The 18206-nt window shown below is 39.4% G+C and overlaps 1 protein-coding gene across 1 annotated transcript in view; it reads left to right on the forward strand.

Moving 5' to 3' along the window:
- The window catches only part of ADCYAP1R1 (ADCYAP receptor type I), an 87600-nt gene that overhangs the window by 38149 nt on the left and 31245 nt on the right, over positions 1-18206 (forward strand). Inside the window, exons 4-9 of the mRNA XM_074157644.1 lie at positions 9201-9236; positions 9917-9958; positions 11716-11819; positions 12359-12456; positions 12910-13042; positions 15216-15369. Of these exons, the coding sequence (XP_074013745.1) occupies positions 9201-9236; positions 9917-9958; positions 11716-11819; positions 12359-12456; positions 12910-13042; positions 15216-15369 (567 nt within the window). The remainder of the gene's footprint in view (positions 1-9200; positions 9237-9916; positions 9959-11715; positions 11820-12358; positions 12457-12909; positions 13043-15215; positions 15370-18206) is intronic.

Below are 18206 nucleotides of genomic sequence, written 5' to 3' on the forward strand. Positions count from 1 at the left end.
TAAAATGCATCCTATATTGATACTAGGATTAAGGTGTCCTAACTAAAATCCAGTAGAGTAAAGAATGTATCCAGGTATTTTAGAGTTTAAGAGGAAATTAAATCCCGTGTTCACATTTTTGAATCAAAGTGTTTGACTTGCTGTTGCTCTGGAATTTATGACTTCAGTGCTTGGCCAACAAGCTTTATTGTCCCTGAAAACAAGAAATTGAAAATAGTCTGTTACTGATCCTATTAAAAATACAGGGAGACACTCAAGTACTTTGTCACAAGATCACTAAGCCTTATATGTTCTGCACTAAGCCTAATATATTCTGATATATTATATATCATGAGTGGACAATAGGATTTATGAATGCAGGATTAATTGGATTTGGGAAGCCATCTGTGGGTTTTTTTTTTCCTCCTGTCTGAGTTTAGATATTATCCCTAATCAAAGACAAAAAGATGACAAGAGAGGAGTTAATGAGAGGGGAAGTGATACTACATGTTCATATGTGGAAAGCCTTTCTGTGTCATTTCTACAGAAACATGCCTGGTAAAGTCTCTAAGTGCTGACTATGTACCACTGTGAAAATGATATATAACGCCCAAACTGGGTGAAAAGACAGTTAAGAGTCATTGTATTGCCAAGGCGAAAGCTGTTGAGAATATTTGCAAGTTACAGTTTCTATTTGTTTGGGTTATGTACTGGTATTTTTTGATATAGACAAAAAGAAAAGATGACTGTTAAGGATCAGGGGGCTGTCTGAACAACAATGTAACTGAGGGATTGTGCACTTATTTTCTACTGAAGTAGAAGATGCAGGATTTCTTGGCTACTAAGGTCGATTTCTTGGAAATTAAGGTCAGCGTTGCATCAGTCTGAAACTGGAAATTGCATTTGCCTGTCAAATAGGCAAGGCAAAAGATCAATGCAAAAGACTAGATTTCTATTCAAGTATATCTCACCCCTGGTGGGTATTTCAACTTCCTGCATGAAAACTGAAGGGACAAAAATGCTGGAACCAAGAACTACTCTCTGAATAACAGAGAAAAATCCCATAGCTTTTGCATCATGGGAATAAAAATAAGCCATCAGATCTTAATTAGTCTTTGAAGCAACCAGGACTCTTTGCATACCTTCGTTTCATCGTTCACTTTTATTTAAGATCCTATGTAGCATTCAGAAGCAAGTTCAATACAAGGGTATCTGAGGTTTTAGAGATATATATAGATATATATATATACACACACACACCAGCTAAAGGTTTTGGACAGCTTTCAAAGCTGTCTGCAGATTGCATATGTGTTATTGTTTCTTAGTGTTCAGCCAGCCCCAGAAAGAATCGTGACGTAAAGAAGGGGTATGAGGGACCTACCAAGTGTCAATGTTACAAATAATAAGTCTTGCCAATAACCAAGATAATAGTCCTTTCTAGATTAACAAGTCCTTTCATGTTGGTTTTCATCCCTAGACTTTCCACAGGCAGTAAAGCTGGGATTACTTCAGCTTTTCCAAAGTAAGGAGGACAAGCTATAATTAAGCCTGCCTCCTCAGTCACAGCATCCCAAAGTCTATCTGCAGTGCAGAGTGGAATGGGAGGGAAATATTGCCATCAAAGAATAGTAACTATATCTACGTTTCCAATCAAGTATTTAAGGCCTCATCAATGCATTTTACAGGAAAAAGGACATTTTATGGCCTTTCCCACCAAATTATGGGGAGATAAGACTCTGTGCCTCTAATACTCAAACATACAATGTGACCGAGAGCATTTCAGTTAAAGATCAAGTCCTTGGTCCTTTGCAAGATGACATCCTGCAGTCACCAGGGGCAAGCTGTAATGCAGCTCAAGACCTTTGACAAGGTCTGAAAGCTAAATAAAACCATGCTTCCCTGGGAAGCATGCAAGGGTAGGACATGCTGAGTAGTTTGGAGAATGCTTGGACAGCAAAAGGTAACACATTGAAGTATCACTGTAGGTGCAACATGGGCAGATGTTTCAACTTTTACTAACAGTCTTCACTCTATTCTTGTTTCTCCCCTTGACTCTAACAACCGAGAAAGCAATTCCAGCAGTTCTTGCCTTTAAGCAAGTGACTTAATTTGCTTTCTTCTCTGGGACTTATTTCATAACTGATAATCTCCATTGGACAATGTTTCTTTTTTGTTTGAAATATGACCCCTGCCCTCTTTGGAACTAGGAGACCCTGCAGTAGTATTTGCGTTGATCTTGTACTCTGACGGATGCTCCTGTGACTGCCAGCCTCATAAGAAGGATACACATCATGTTTAGATGATGCCTAGCAGTTGCTATGGTGACCTCAGTCCACTGTTAGTTTCATAGCTTTTGATAAGAAAGAGGAAGAAAAGGGAAAGTCATAATCTCCCTTGAATGTTATTGATATATCTGTACATCAGTCCTGCTTCAGACTCATTGTTATGGGACCTGCTACAGGACCTCACTGGTATTCTCCTGTGATCTCCAGGCATGATTCACTGGGTTTTCTGGTCTCTACGTCATGAAACCATGTGTCCTGAAATTAGCATGGAAATAGGAAGAAAGGACTTGTGTATCAGTTCCATCACTGCCTTTACTGCAATATTTTGCACAAACTACTGGGTAACATAGAATTTTCAGAAGCTAGTTCATCTCATCCTACGGTAGATGTCTAAAACAAATCACCCTCTGGAAGTGCCAGTCTCTTTGCCCTTTATGAGAGGAGACTTAAAATATAGATGAACTTATATTCAGGTGGATAAATTGGATGGGATGAATTTGCCCCATGGGATCAGTTCCTCAGGTGTCATAAGCACCAGTTCTTATTCAAACATCCAAATATGAACCAGGCTTCCTATCTTACCTTTAATTTTCCTCTGCTTCAGTTTTCTGGTTTTCTAAATACAGCTAACAATACCACTTAATTTTTTAATGTCTTTGTATGAGCATTATGCTCACAAATCCCTTTGACTAGGCAAATGGCAATAACACAATAAATACCAAGGGAGCCATGACTTTCAATCTGTAGTTTAAAGAATTGTCTATAGGGCATGAGGTTGGAGGGACCAAAATCCCTGGAAAGGTTGGAGGGGAAAGTTGTGGGAGCCTGTAAGGCTGTGTACTCTGTAATCTTGCCTGGCTGCCACTTTCTACAGATCCTGCTAATGAGATTATAAAGACGTAGTAGCTGATTTGGGATTACTTCCCCCTCCCCTCCCCCCCGAAAAAAAAAAAAAAAAAAAGAGTGAAGAAAGCAGGATGGTTGGCTAGTGTGATGTGGGATCATGCATGCCAAGGTCCAGGAGTGGTCAGAGGGCATTAGAAGCAAGCAGGCAGGGTGTGCAAGCGGTAGCTGTGTGGGGAGCTCAGAAAGCCCCAGAAAAGCTGCGAAGTAGACTACTGTTCCCGACTGTGGCTTTGCCAGCCGGCTGAACAGATTGCTGGTGCATGAGAGCAGCATGCAGCGATAGGGAAGGGAGCGAAAAGGCACAGTGTGGTGGATGCTGCAGAGTCAGCATGAGAGCTCACTGATTTATTGTGTATTTATACATTAAACGTTAGGCTTCTAATCAGTCCTATAAAAAACAGGAAAAAAATAGTTTCCTGTCTAAATCAGATCATTATCCACATAGTTGGACAGCACAAGTGACTGTAGGGAATGTTTTCCATAACCTCTCTCTGCCCCAGACTCTGTACTTTCTGAAGCGACATGTTCAACATGAGGTAAAACCAGTGAGAGCTTTGCACGTTGATCTCAAAGTGGTCAAAATCCAACCTTTTGGAGGATTACCTATGTGGACCAGTCTGAATACTGGTCCCATAATACTGAAACGGGAACAACAGGAATAAGGGAAAAGTGTGGGCGAGCCATTTCAGGACAGAATAGTTTTGGAAGCCTTTCATTACCCCACCTGCCACTAATAAGGGACAAATGCTGGAACAAAAGGGTTAAATGCAAGTTGTGCTCAGATAAACAAATCTATGGGAGATAAAGCAGTTGCCATGCCAGCTGACACCGAAAGCAGCCAGCACACATTTGGCACACAGGAGAGGATCTAAAAGGCTGCACTGAGCTCCGAGGCTCATGGTACCCGGGCTGTTTCTTGGCTTTCGCTTTGCCAGTCCTGTTCACTTTAAATCAGAAGCAACAATTGCTTGCATCAAATTTCTCATCCTCTGGAGGATAGTGAGGAAGGTAGTTATGTCTTCTGGGACTCAGCAAATGAAAACCAAGGAAGAAAGTCTGATAAATGTGCAAATAAGGGCATAAAATATCTAGGTGTCTGCCACTAACTCCATGGGTGGCCGTGTTGAGGCCTTTGATTATTTTCTTCTTCTCTTCCACTTCTTCATGTAGAAATTAGAAGCAAGAAATATATTCTATGTTTGGTTTCTCTATTTGGTCTTTGAAACTGACAATTCAGCATTCTGATGGATCTTCTCTAGGGTCTCTAAGTAGTGCTGCAAATAAGATCTAATTAATAATGACAGTTAAAGCACTAATGGAAGATCTGCTTTACTTCCCAAACAGTGACACTTGCCTGTTCAGTCTGATCAAACAGTAAATAATACTGTCTGTCAATACACTGTGTAACCCATCCTTTGTCAAGGGTAACATTAGCTTCCTTTGGAGTTTAGTAATTAATGTAAGCAATTATTGATTTTTGAAATGGCGTTCTAAGACACTGTATAATAGCTCCTGTAAACTGGGCTGTGCTGTCGTTTAACTACATATAAGGAGCACAGGTGTCAATGTTAGTCACGAATGTAATCCTTAAATTAAAATCCTGAAAAATGGCTTTCCAGTCAAAAAGTAGATGAAAAGCATATTTTATTTATTGTTCATTTCTGGGAAAGTAATGTATTTCATTTAGCCTGTTGCATAATCATCTTGATGGGCTTTCTCTGCTTCATCAGCGAAGTCTAATGCACCAGTTTCTCATTGTTTAAGTCCTAAGAGTAAAGCAATGAGAGGACTCATGTGGCAGCCCATGCAGTGGGGTGCCCTACAGCTTTGCCCATTACATCACTGACACCAGAGAAAACTTGCTGAGGTCTCTCTAGAGTCAGAAAGGCAATCAGGTGAAAAAAACCCCACAAAAATACATTTTCAGGGTAACAGTCTGAAAAATGAGAGGCACTGCTCTATGTCTGGACTTCCTACAGCCCAAGTTCAAACACAAGCTCAGGTTTCATCCCTATATATGTAGACACGTTAAATGTTAAGCACAGAAATAATCCAAATAAACTCCATCGCACTGTCATACATGTGAGCAAACATAGCCACTGGCACAGTTTTTTATCATATAAACATCCATATTCTGGAGCAACATACATAAACATATGGTGTCAGAGAGAAGGGCAGCAGCAGCATGCAGGAATTTAAAGCCAGATGGTGGCTGTATGTTCCCTCATTGCGTGCTTATATATAAATGCATACACACACAAATATACTTGTGTATGTTATCCCAATGCTTGTTAGACTAATTTTGACATTTAGTTGTAATTCAGGGCATAATGTTCAGTATAAATCTAATTGACTTTCCAATAGCTTAACTTATTAGTGAAAATTAGGTTGATGGATCAAGACTAAAAGCCTGTGTAGTAAAAGGTTGTACTGAAACTTTCTTCGGTACATTAGCAAGGACTCAGATGTCAAAAAACATGTTAATAAAAGGCAGGTTTGCTCCTACAGCAATCAGAAAATTAACGTTATCGAAAATATGAATCCCTTCATAATGTCCAAACAAAGTTAAAATGCAATAGTAAAATGTAAATGTAAAAAAAAAAAATTAATATAAAAAGTCTCTTCATTTCACCAAACTACATTAATATGATGTTTTAACTGCTATTACAGATGTCATGAAATTCAAAATGAACTAAAATCTAATATTTTAACATCAGTGTGACTAACTGCCACCCATATTTAAAGTGAAATAATGGTAATTTTTATTTTCTCCTTTTTTAGATTATAGGAAAAAAATAGCTACATTTAGAACATTTATCTTTCAAAAATTATATTTTTCTGAGCCATCAGTGTAATATACCAGGATCCCAGGAACATAAGGCTTCAATCTACTTAATATTGACCTGGTCTTACTCCATCAAGAATGCTTGAAAGTTTGCAATATCACATATCAGGATTTAAGCCGCACTGTACAACTAGTAAAGTAAAACTGTATTTTTATGAGTCAAAAAGTTTTTTGGAGGTTTTTTGCAGCTTCTTCTTATCCTGCTTCTGTGGGTTGGGCTATTGAGTGAGGTGACCTCATATAAGGAACCAATTCCATTATGAGCTACTGATCTGAGTGTCAACAGGTTATGAAAGACACTATGAAAGACAGTGATAGAGGGACAGTGGCTTGCTCTTAGATCCTCTGCCTAATAAAACCGCAGGTAAAAATTCCCACAGGGCATCCTAAAGTTTGTGTTCTGAATTCAGATTTTAGCAACACAGACATCTATATCTGAACTATATCACTGTTAATAAACCTGGGTTTTGGTAGGCTTAGGAGATAAACAGGAAAATAATCTACGGAAGCATCCCTGTTATTCTGCCAGGAAACTGGAGCACAGCCATAGCGCTTCTGCAGCATCTGGTAATTTAGTCTGATGCAGCAGGTTGAACGATCTTCACTGGAAAATGTTTCCTCAGAGCATTGGTGACTTCTCTTCAGAATTAGTACACCTACCCCATATTTGCAAACATCCAAGAATTCTCGTATATGAAATCTTGAAAGCAGCTGGAGTTGGACAGAGAGGCCAGTAGACCAAGGGTGTTCTCATCATTGCTTTCAAGATTAACCCTCCAGAGTAACTGGTGGGTTGAATGTGTAGGTTTGATGTTGAACACATCCCTTCAAAGACACAGTACAGCCTCCCTGGTGCTTCAGCTTGGTTTTCTAGACCCCCACCCTCATCTTCACACTAAATCCTCTGTTTTCTATCTTAAAAGATCAAAAAGCACATCTGACTTATTTTAGAGGAAAGAAATCAATGAATTTTAAATTAATACATCACGATGACAAATCTGAAAAAGCATAAAATGTAAAATGCATTTTATGCTGTGCTGAAAAGACTCTCTTTACTATTTTTTTTTCTTTAGATTCTGTCTTTCTCCTTTCCCATAGGATCAAAACTTTCATAGTTTTTTTTCATAGGATCGTCCTTTCCCATAGGATGGGAAACTAAGGAAGTGTGGGCTGGATGAGGGGACAGTGAGGTGGATTGAGAACTGGCTATGTGACAGGACCCAAAGGGTAATGGTTAATGGAACAGGTTCAAGCTGGAGGCCAGTAACCAGTGGTGTCCCCCAGGGGTCAATACTTGGTCCAGTCCTGTTCAACATATTCATCAGTGACCTGGACGAGGGGACAGAGTGTATCCTCAGCAAGTTTGCTGATGATACCAAGTTGGGTGGGGTGGCTGACACCCCGGAGGGCCGTGCTGCCATCCAGAGAGACCTGGACAGGCTGGAGAGCTGGGCAAGGAAGAACCTCATGAGGTTCAACAGGGAAAAGTGTAAGGTGCTACACCTGGGCAAGAAGAATGTCAGGCACCAATACAGGTTAGGCGTGGACCTGCTGGAGCCAAGCTCCGAAGAGAAAGATCTGGGAGTCCTGGTAGACAGCAAAATGACAATGAGCAAGCAATGTGCTCTTGTGGCCAGGAAGGCCAACAGAATCCTGGGCTGCATAGGGAAGAGTGTGGCTAGTAGGTCGAGGGAAGTCATTCTCCCCCTCTACTCTGCCCTGGTGAGGCCACAACTGGAGTATTGCATCCAGTTCTGGACTCCCCAATTCAAGAGGGATAGGGAACTACTGGAAAGAGTCCAGCGAAGGGCAGCAAAGATGATTAAGGGATTGGAGCATCTCCCTTATGAAGAAAGGCTGAGAGAGCTGGGACTCTTTAGCCTGGAGAAGAGAAGGCTGAGGGGAGACCTTATTAATGCCTATAAGTATCTCAAGGGTGGGTTGAAGGAGGAGGGAGCCAGACTCTTTTCAGTGGTTGCCAGTGAGAGGACGAGGGGCAACGGGCACAAGCTGGAACATAGGAGGTTCCAGTCAAATATGAGAGAGAATTTCTTCACGGTGAGGGTGACAGAGCCCTGGAACAGGCTGCCCAGGGAGGTTGTGGAGTCCCCTTCTTTGGAGATTTTCAAGACCCGCCTGGATGCAGTCCTGGGTAGCATTCTCTAAGCAATCCTGCTTCAGCAGGGGAGTTGGACTAGATGATCTATATGGTCCCTTCCAACTCTAAAAAAAAATTCAGTGAAATTCAGTGAAAACCAATCTTTATTTGGTTTTTACTTTTAATAAAAACGCTTTCATACAAGTCAGTGAACAGCTTTTGCAATCCCTAGTTAAGGTTTGACCATATGTTCAGGGTTAAAGAAGAACAACCTGTAGCCCTGTGGTTACTCCAGGGGAAACAGAACTAAGCCAATCTAAACATTTAACCTGCCTTAGCAGTCAATGAAACCTTGGAAATATTTTTTCCCTGGTCGGTGGGCCACTGGCAGAGCTATTCGCAGACAGCTTTGTCAGGCTCCTCAGTGTTTCTCTCTGCACGATGCAGCAGCACCACTTGGTGGCTTAGAACTGCTCCTCTTTATGCATTCCCCAGCACCAAACTTGAGCCAAAATCCACTGAGGATTCAGGGAAAGTCTGATTTCAGTGCAGTTCAGCTTAAGTATTTAGTAGAGTGGGTGGGAAATTGGTTTGAAATAATCCCAACATTATATTTTGGAAGGACAAAAGGAAGGAAAAGGACAATTTTTAATGCAAACTCAATTTTTTATGATTCCTCATTGTAATATTTGTATTTTTAATATACAAATCAGGGTGGGTTTCAGCATAATATTTTAGAAATATGTGGGTCTTTATTATTTCAAAACCCTCCCCTCTCTCCTCCAAAAAAAAAAAAAAAGAAGAAGAGGAAAAAAACAACCCACAAATAAGATCACTCATCTCTTTTTCATATGCTTCCTGGAGTTTGATGAAAACTCCATGATAACCACAGATTTAACAATCCAATGCAGTTGGCCTTCTTCTGAAAAGCACTTTTCAGCCATAATAATACAGTCTCATCTTGAAAAAGAGGATTTAAACAAAATTTTCTTGCAGTTCCTCTCTGGGCAATGCTACATCCACTCCTCTTACGAAAGGGGAACTATTATCAGGATCAAATTAATTATTTTTATTCTTCTAATTTCAGGTTGGGAAGTAGATAACTTGGGGCAAACCCATGCAGGTAAGAATCAGTTGTGCTGAATAACTCTTATGTACCCCGGTTCTCAAAAATTATATGTAGAGCACACGATAATATCAGGGTTGCTTGTGCATCAACTCTTATGATAATTAATACGTATAGTTCATTGTAACATGCTGATAAAAAGTGAAAGTAAAAATCTGGTAAGTTTCTAGAAATCAATGTGATCTAACCTAAAACCACAAAATGAGACTGTCTTCCTTAAAATCAATTAATTATTGCCTTTTTGCACTGATGAATGGAAATAATTTTTCATGAATTCCATGAAAACTGACTGTAATTCAACATCTACAGTATATAAATGTAAATTTCTAAAGATATAATATTTGACAGTGTATAAATGTAAATTTCTAAAGATATAATATTTGACTTTTTTATTTTTCAATGAAATTGGTCCTAGTTTGATGGTATGTGTTTTTAGCTATGTGCTCGCTGCTTGCAGTAGCAATTTTTAAATTTCATAGGTTCATCTTTGATTTAAACTCACAAGTAAACTGTGTTTACTTCCTGAAAAGAAAAAATCAAGTATTTATTGCCTTTGGGCTTGGTCCAAACAAATAAAAATCAATTGGATCCTATTCACTGATTTCCTCAGAGACCAGTTTGGGTCTTAATAGAAAACACAATCAAAACAATTTCATACCAAATTTCCACTTTTATAGGTGATTATGACCTGCTGGAAAGCACAGCCCAGTCTCCCCTAGGTAAGAAACAGAACCATGGATTTTTTCTCTTTTTATTTTAACTCCGTTAAAAAGGAAGCTCCAAGCTTTTTCTCCTGCCGTTTAGGTATTATTTTCAAATGGGTTCTAATTATGGTGACACATTCTCTGGTGCATTACTTTTAGCAGTATTATGAAAATTTATTCCTCCACTATTGAGCCTTGCAATCTAGCAAGTATGTTATTGTAAATTATATCTACCTGCTTAACAGTAATTACTAAATGGTGTTAAGGAAAGTCAACACCATGATTAAGTGGTTATTTTCCGTAGAAAACTAGGGATGAATGTGCAAGAGTAATTTACCAATATTTGCCAAGTAATGCAATGTTCTTAAATGAATGCTGTGATTAAATAGATATATTCTGCTGCATGGATGGCACACAGATTCTCTAAAAATAAGGTCACTGCTGGTGTTATGAGCTGCTTGACTAAACTGCTCTAAGAATGCGAAGCAGCATAACCTTAATAAAAAAAACAAAAAAAATCTTGGAAATTTCCATCAATTTTGGTCAAGGTACAGCTCAGCCCAAAAAATGTAATAGTTCGATAAATGGAAACTGTTCTATTGTGCTGGGGAGGAGTAAGTGCAGCCAGCAGCCCAGGTCTAATTTTTCAACCAGGTCACTGAGCTCTGACAAGAATAATAGTTCTTAAAACGAGCACCACAGGGGCCATCCCATCTTATGCAGCCTCAGTAACAAAGTGAGTGTCAAGAGACACTTTCCTTTTCTACCCCCAGCTCTTGTTTCTCAATACAGTTTTAAGCCTTTTGACTGTGTCAGTGAAAGCCTTTTAGGAGCTAGTCCTTATATGAGATTAGCCAAACAATTAGAGTGAAAAGAGTGAAAAAGAGAATAAGGTTTTCTCTGAGCTAGTTTTGAGCCTCCTTGCAAACGCTTGCTTTAGGCTGAGGTTATAAACTGGGATTGGAATAGATAATAGGCAGAGGAATGTGAGAAACCCTGAAAGAGGTTTGAATTTGTCACCCACACTGGGCATCTGGAGTTTTAAAAGAACATACTGCTATGAAGACAAAAGAGGAAGAGATTCCCACTCCATCTTTCCTTTCTTCTCCGACAGACCCTTCTCACAAAGTCACTCTCAGATCAGAGCCTAGGCATGAAGATAAATGAGTGGGATACATGTTATCTGACTGCAGGAGGATAATCCAGATGCCTCACTATAGACATATAATGTCTGTTTTACATATGCTACAGTAGCTGCTGCTTCAAAAAATTGTGTTACCCTTGGGTTTTCTTGCCAGTCTCATGCAGATGCCTCAGATATAGATTATTTTAAATAGCATAAAGTACCTACCTATATTTAAGGACTGGACTTAACTGCCATCTGAAGTGTAGATGTCTACATCAAAGCTGTATTCCCCAGATGCCTTTCAGAGTCAATGGAGAGAAAGGGACATTTAGCTGACCCCTGGTTTAGGTATCCACTCGGAAACGAGATCTTTGGTGGCCTGAAACCACTGACTACACTGGTTAAATCTTTTTTCCTCTCTGGTGACCAGCTGTAGGAGTAGACAACCCTAGGCCCTAGTGTAGAACTAGGTCATTAAGGATGCCATTAAACTTTAAAGATGCCATTAAAATCTTCTATGGATAGCCAGATAAACAGATCTCCCAGTGGTACTGTGGGGTTTTCTTTGGTTGTGTACCAAGGGGAGGGAGGGTATGTCCTGCGGTTTTCTTCAGCAATTTCATATTCTCAACTGTACTTGACATAGGGGACATCAGCAGAAATTGCACTGAAGATGGCTGGTCTGAACCTTTTCCTCATTATTATGATGCCTGTGGCTTTGATGAAAATGAAACAGAGTCTGATAACCAGGTGGGAATTAATCTTATAATTAAAAACAAATGAAGGGGGAGAGCAGCAGGCTGCTTTTTGTCCAGCCTCTGGTCATAGTCTGATTTAATGGTGATTAAAATGAAACAATCAGATATTTATGGGCATAAAAATGTAAGAAGCAAGATATAAATCCTTCCTATCCCTATACTGAATATTTCCACAGTATGACTGTTTACTGTTGATACAGCTTCTCACTTCTAAAAGCCCCCAGTTCTTCCCCTATTGACTAAAGAATCCCTTAGCCGACAACTTTTTTTCTAGATACACGCACAGTGTTCAAAGAAATATAGACAGTCTTTGCTTGCTCACTGACAAATAAACTTCACAGTATGAAGAACCAAGGGCATGCCAGACATAGAACAATGCTCTAATATACAGTGAGATCTCAGGGGAACCAAGAAGGGAAAACAACCAGGCTGTTCAAGAAACAAATCCTGCCTGCATCCCCCTGCATGTTGACAGGGTAAAGAAGATGTGACCGTAGATGGACCATTTAACTGTGTTGTTTGCCTCCCAAGGATTACTACTATCTCTCTGTGAAGGCTCTGTATACGGTTGGATACAGCACTTCTCTTGTTTCCCTCACCACTGCCATGGTTATCCTGTGTCGTTTCAGGTGAGTCAGGACATGAGCAGTGAGCTGTTCTGTCACTGGAGGAAAGAGGCTGGAGGTCATTGGTCCAAAACAATGTTTAAGCTTTTATCTTACCAAATGTAGAATAAGAGGCAGACAGCCCTTTAATAGAGTTGTTCCCCCAGCTTCGACACACTCCAGTAGCCACATTTCAGTACACTGTAGATGCAACTGCAGAAGCTGCATTAAACTAGGTCTCTCTTATGCTAGCCTGCATGTTTTTTAAAGGAAAATCTGTGAATCCTCCTCTTGGTCGGATTTAGGGTCTGTATTATCCACACTCTTGACTTTCAGATGTTGTTCTTATCTCCAAGGTGCTAGGAGGTCTGGCCATGTGTGCAGATAGGCCTGCTGTGCTATTTCCATGAAAGAAAAGCCTTTTTTTTTTTTTTTTTTTTTTTCCTCTTTTCCTCTCCCTGGATCTTTCCTCTCTAGGAAGCTTCACTGCACTCGAAATTTTATCCACATGAACCTCTTTGTTTCATTCATCCTGCGTGCAATATCTGTATTTATTAAAGATGGGGTTCTTTATGCTGAACAGGATGGCAACCACTGTTTTATCTCAACGGTAAGTAAAACCAAAGCCAAAGCCTTTTCCTTTATGTTTTTTTCAGCATGAGATAACAAAAAGTAGTGAAGTAAGCAGCAGTCTGTTGGGTATGATAGGCCAAGAAGCTATTGGGAGGGAAGGTAATTGGTGGCAAACTTCCCTCCAGCAAAACTGGGATGGTATTGTCTCACGATGCCATCAGCATCCAGCGGTCTGTCCCTTAGGACAAACCTGCAAGTCTTGGTTTCTGACTCTACTTGGGTTGTTTCTCCCTTTCACAGATCTGCATAACAATAGGTGGGATGAGAGCAGGCACAAGCAATTTCCTTCCTCTGAAGGTCTGTTTTTTCTCCAGACCTTTATTTATTCTGGATGTCAGGCATTCATGTGTAGAAAGGGGAACCATTTAGACATAGAAAATACCTCTGACAGCCACACTCTCAAAAAATCATTAGTATTAGCCATGTGTTTGTCTCTGAAGTGTGTGGTTTCATGGAAAGCAGTCTCCTCCACAGATGCATTTAGCTATATATTACACATAAATCCCAATTCCTCTTGCATTTAAGGCTAGTATTTGATTTTATAAATCAGCTCAGCAGGTGTAATTATAATGGAATTACAGTGAGTTCCCAAACTGAGATCTCCTTTATCCATCCAGTTAGGAGCTAAATTCCCTGTGGGTCCCTTCCACAAGGAAAGTGCAGCTGTTTAGTTTCTTAGTCAGCCTGTTCTTTGTCATTGAAACTAGTTTTTGCTTTTAATTCTTCTCCATGATAAAGTTGAAGCCAAGTTAGTTCTGTAGCTTGTTCACACCACTCTTCTAATAGTGACATCTGCTTCTTTGTTTTGAAACATCTGAAGCATAAAACACATTAAAATCAGCCATCTAATGACCAGATCTTCAGCCCTGATAGAGCTTCTGTGAAGAAACTCAAGATATGATGGTTTAAACATATCAGTTGTAGATTTGTCCCAGAGGATGGAGTGCAAGTGGGAACCAGTCAAAATTGCTAACCTCCCACTACCCCAGGCAGGAGCTCCCAGTTTATGCACTGTTTCTGCTCTGATTTGTTGAGAAGTTCAGCTTTTGTAGTGTCTCACTGGGATGCAACACTGGAAAGACAAGTGTGCCCTACTCTCACAGAGTCAAGGTAGACCTTGGTTTCCACTTAAAGTTTTTATCATAGAATCATTTAGGTCAGAAAAGACCTTTAAGATCATTGAGTCCAACCATTAACCTAGCACTTCCAAAACCACCACTAAACTATGCCCCTAAGTGCTACATCTACAGATCTTTTAAATACCTTCAGGGATGGTGACTCCACCACTTCCCTGGGCAGCCTGTTCCAATGCTTGATAATCCTTTCGGTGAAGAATTTTTTTCTAATATCCATCCTAAAGCTCCCCTAGCATGCCTTGAGGGCATTTCCTCTTATCGTAACATCTGTTACTTGAGAGAAGAGACCAGCCCCCACCTCTCTACACCCTCCTTTCAGGTAGCTGTAGAGAGTGATAAGGTCTCCTGTCAGCATTCTTTTTCTCCTAGCTAAACAACCCAGTTCCTTCTCTTTTTTATTTTTTTTTCTTTTGTCCACTGCTTCCCCCCTTTACTCCCTCCCCCCCAGTAAATGAATGAAAGCTTCTGCCGTTTTTTACAGTAAATCACTCTGCTTTCTTTGCACTTGCACTTACTTTCATTTTCTGTCCCTGAGTGACAGCACCTGCAAATGGCAAGGAAGTACAATTCTCAACTGCACACAGGAGGGTGCATCCTTTCTGATCCTGCTCTCAGGGCTTTCCACAATCGTCGTGTCATTTCACATCCTTCCTTAAGTTTCTCAGTACACAACTGGATTCTTTTCTTCTCTGCACTTATTCCTTGGAAGGGGGCTTAAATCTAGCAATTAGCATCCATTGACGATGTGGACTCCCACTAATGCAAGACATTCCCAAGCTGTCTCCAGACTCTCGTCGACCACCTCCCACTGGTAAAATTGGCTACCTGCCCTTTCAAGCTTCACTCTCTAAGTGGCACCTCACATTCTTCTCATGTTTTTAAAACTGTGCTATTAAAAGTGTATAATACCAGTCCCAGCTGTGTTCCTTTCCAATAAGAGATTTGGAGAGGTTGAAAGCATTTGTTAGGTGGAAACAACGTGGAAATAACTTTGTTTTTCTTGATTCTCTGCAGGTGGAATGCAAAGCAGTGATGGTGTTTTTTCACTACTGTGTCATGTCCAACTACTTCTGGCTTTTCATTGAGGGATTGTACCTTTTCACTTTATTAGTAGAAACCTTTTTCCCAGAGAGGAGATATTTCTACTGGTACACTATTATTGGCTGGGGTATGTGACATTTCTTGTCTAAAATGTGCAAGGCAACTCCACAAATCGTCTAATATTTCCACATAGTTTCAAAGTGTAGTTTTAGTCTTTGTACAGAAGTATCACTGCAGACCAAATAGCGTTGTGCGTTTTGTCTGAATAGACTTGAACTGAAATCTAGAGGACGCCACACCTCTTGCAGAGATGTACTCCACAACTGAGAACTGCCTTCTGATATGATCTTAATGCCAAGTTCTTCAGCATAATCAAATCTGCAATGCTAAATCTGGTCCATTTTCTAAGACTTCGTTTCTGCCTTTCTTCCAGATAATAGCTAAATTGAAAACGTATCCAAAGGGTATTCACATGTGCTCATCCTACCTGGATGGGAAATGGAAACTTACAATGGGAAGAAACAGGATTTGTTTCAGAAAGGACAGTTGTACGATAATAACCAGTCTAATTATTTTTCATTTTGGCCTTCTGGAGATAAACTGATTCCTGCAATATATTATTTCAAACAGTTCTTTGCTAGTGTTTTTGTTCAGAAGTCAGATGGCGAATGCAGAAGAAAACATTCATTTTAAATGTACCCTAAGAAGGTTAAATTCAGTTTTTACACTTAAACAAACATACTTCTGAAATAATCTGGAAATAATCCTATATATTTATGTGTAAAGTCTACATACAAACCACATACCTTAAATTATTCTCCTCGAAAAAAGCATCCTCATGTAACCTGAACCTTTAAGTAATCCACAGCTGTTTTTTGTTCTTCCTTCCCAAGGCAGCTGTCTATACACAAAAATTCTCATCTCTTGGCAAAGACTTAATACAATAGGAGCAAAGGTATAGAGAAGAAAGAAGAGAAAAAGTGATCAGAAATAACCTATGGTGTATAACTGAGATACAAGGCTGTTTCCAAAGAGAACCTGGGGGTTATGTACATGAAAATCTGACAACTATAAAAGAAAACAATGTATAAATCTTTGCAATCTGAACATAAATCAGAGGTTGGGTTCCTTTGATTAGGTTTGCACAAATTTCACATCACTGGGTTCGTCTGAATGTGAGAATATTGCAACAGATCATATTAACTGAATATTTTTTAAAAAAATAAATCAATCTCTGTAATGAAACAACTATCCAGATGGATTCATTCTATAATGCAATGTCAAAATTCTTAGTCCTGAGTTGAATATCATAAATGAGATCCAGCTGTTCAACTTATAGATAACACTTCATATTCAAAGCAGCAGGAATATCCATTAATAACATGAAGAGAATCTCCAAATGTGGAAATTTTTTTTGCTATTAACTTTTTATTTTTTTAAATACGATATTTTCTCAGCTGTGCATATTTCAACTTGAATAGCAGCTCCCCTGACCGGGTAGGAGCAACTGGCACTTTGCAAGAACAGAAGCTCTTCCAGACTCTGAACGCAAGTCATGTAGGTCAAAAGCAGCCCCTCAGCCCAGAGCTAGTGGGGAGCGAGTTGCACTGAAGCAGCAATAACCAAGAGCTCAGCATTTTGCAGCATCTGGATGTTTATCTGTTTCTTAAAATGTGCTGAGCACATCAGTGTCCTCGTTTGATTAATGAGAACTACATATGGCTGTGTCAATCCAAACAGTTTTTTCCTCTTAAATATGCAATATGCTGGTAAGTTCTCCGGATAGACTGCTGTCCTCCTGAGATCTCTCCTAGTGCCTGTTCCTCACTCAGGGCAGGAATACAGTCATCAAGAATAGCTCTTCTAAGCCTTTGAGGCTTGTCTGTTTTCTAACGTTACTCAGAAGCTGAAAAGGTGGTGAGGAAGATATGCATATCTTTTGATGTAAAGAAAAGTAATGTATGTGTATATTCATATAGCAGATGGTTCAAAACTCCAAACTGATCTGAAATGTGCTTTTTTAACTCTGTTTTTATGACACGTTTAGTCTAATTCTGCCTTCCTGCCCATGTTTCAGACTTGGAACACTATTCATACCTTCAAAATTTATATAGCGCAAATCAGTGCAAACTAGATAGCACGTCAGACCCGTGATTGATATTTAAAGATAATTTTTATTATTGTGCATCTGTTAAGTTCACAAAGATCTCAATGTTTTCTAAGTATTCTCATGTGAAAAAAGCAGACTTCAATTTCAATTAAATATGCATGATTTCTTCTCCCCAAAGCCTGTCATTTTATTTCTTTTTATCATTTTCCTTTCAAATGTTTCTCTGTGTTTTATTTTAAAGGAGGAGGGATTAATCAGTCATCTAGGTCTAACAGGGATATTTATATTTCTGATAGCAGGAATATGAGGTTTGACAGAGACTCACTTAAGTGGATTCAGTCGAATGACTAATTAATGTGACATCAATACAGCCTTGCAAAATGTATGAAACATAATTGTTCCTGTCAACTTATGACAGTCTCGTTCACCATGCAAGCTGAGGTTATCAAGGTCCTTGTTTTGTTTGCTTTTTAGCACTTTATCTTTCCAGTGCTACCTGAATAAATGTAGGCAGTTTCTTAGTGAAAGATTTTATTTGCCATAAAATGTAGATTGAACATACCCAGAGTTTTCTTGCAAGACTGTTATTTTATAAAAATATTCCCACAGAAAAAACACACTTCTAGTGTTTTCAAAAACTAAAGTAAATCCAGGTTTCCCAGTGGATATTTAATGGTTTTGATTTATTTTGTATGTTACGTGTATTTTTTAAAGAGTAAAGAAATGCCTGAAACAGAAATTAAATTCTTCCTCCCAGTATTCTCTTTTGGGGGCTTGGGGTATTTTTTCATGAAAAAAAGTGAACATTCCTGTGAGTAATGGAAAAATATCCTCTATTGCTTTCTTTTGGTTGA

The sequence above is a fragment of the Numenius arquata genome, chromosome 12 (assembly GCF_964106895.1).
Source record: "Numenius arquata chromosome 12, bNumArq3.hap1.1, whole genome shotgun sequence".
Taxonomy (NCBI): Eukaryota; Metazoa; Chordata; class Aves; order Charadriiformes; family Scolopacidae; genus Numenius; species Numenius arquata.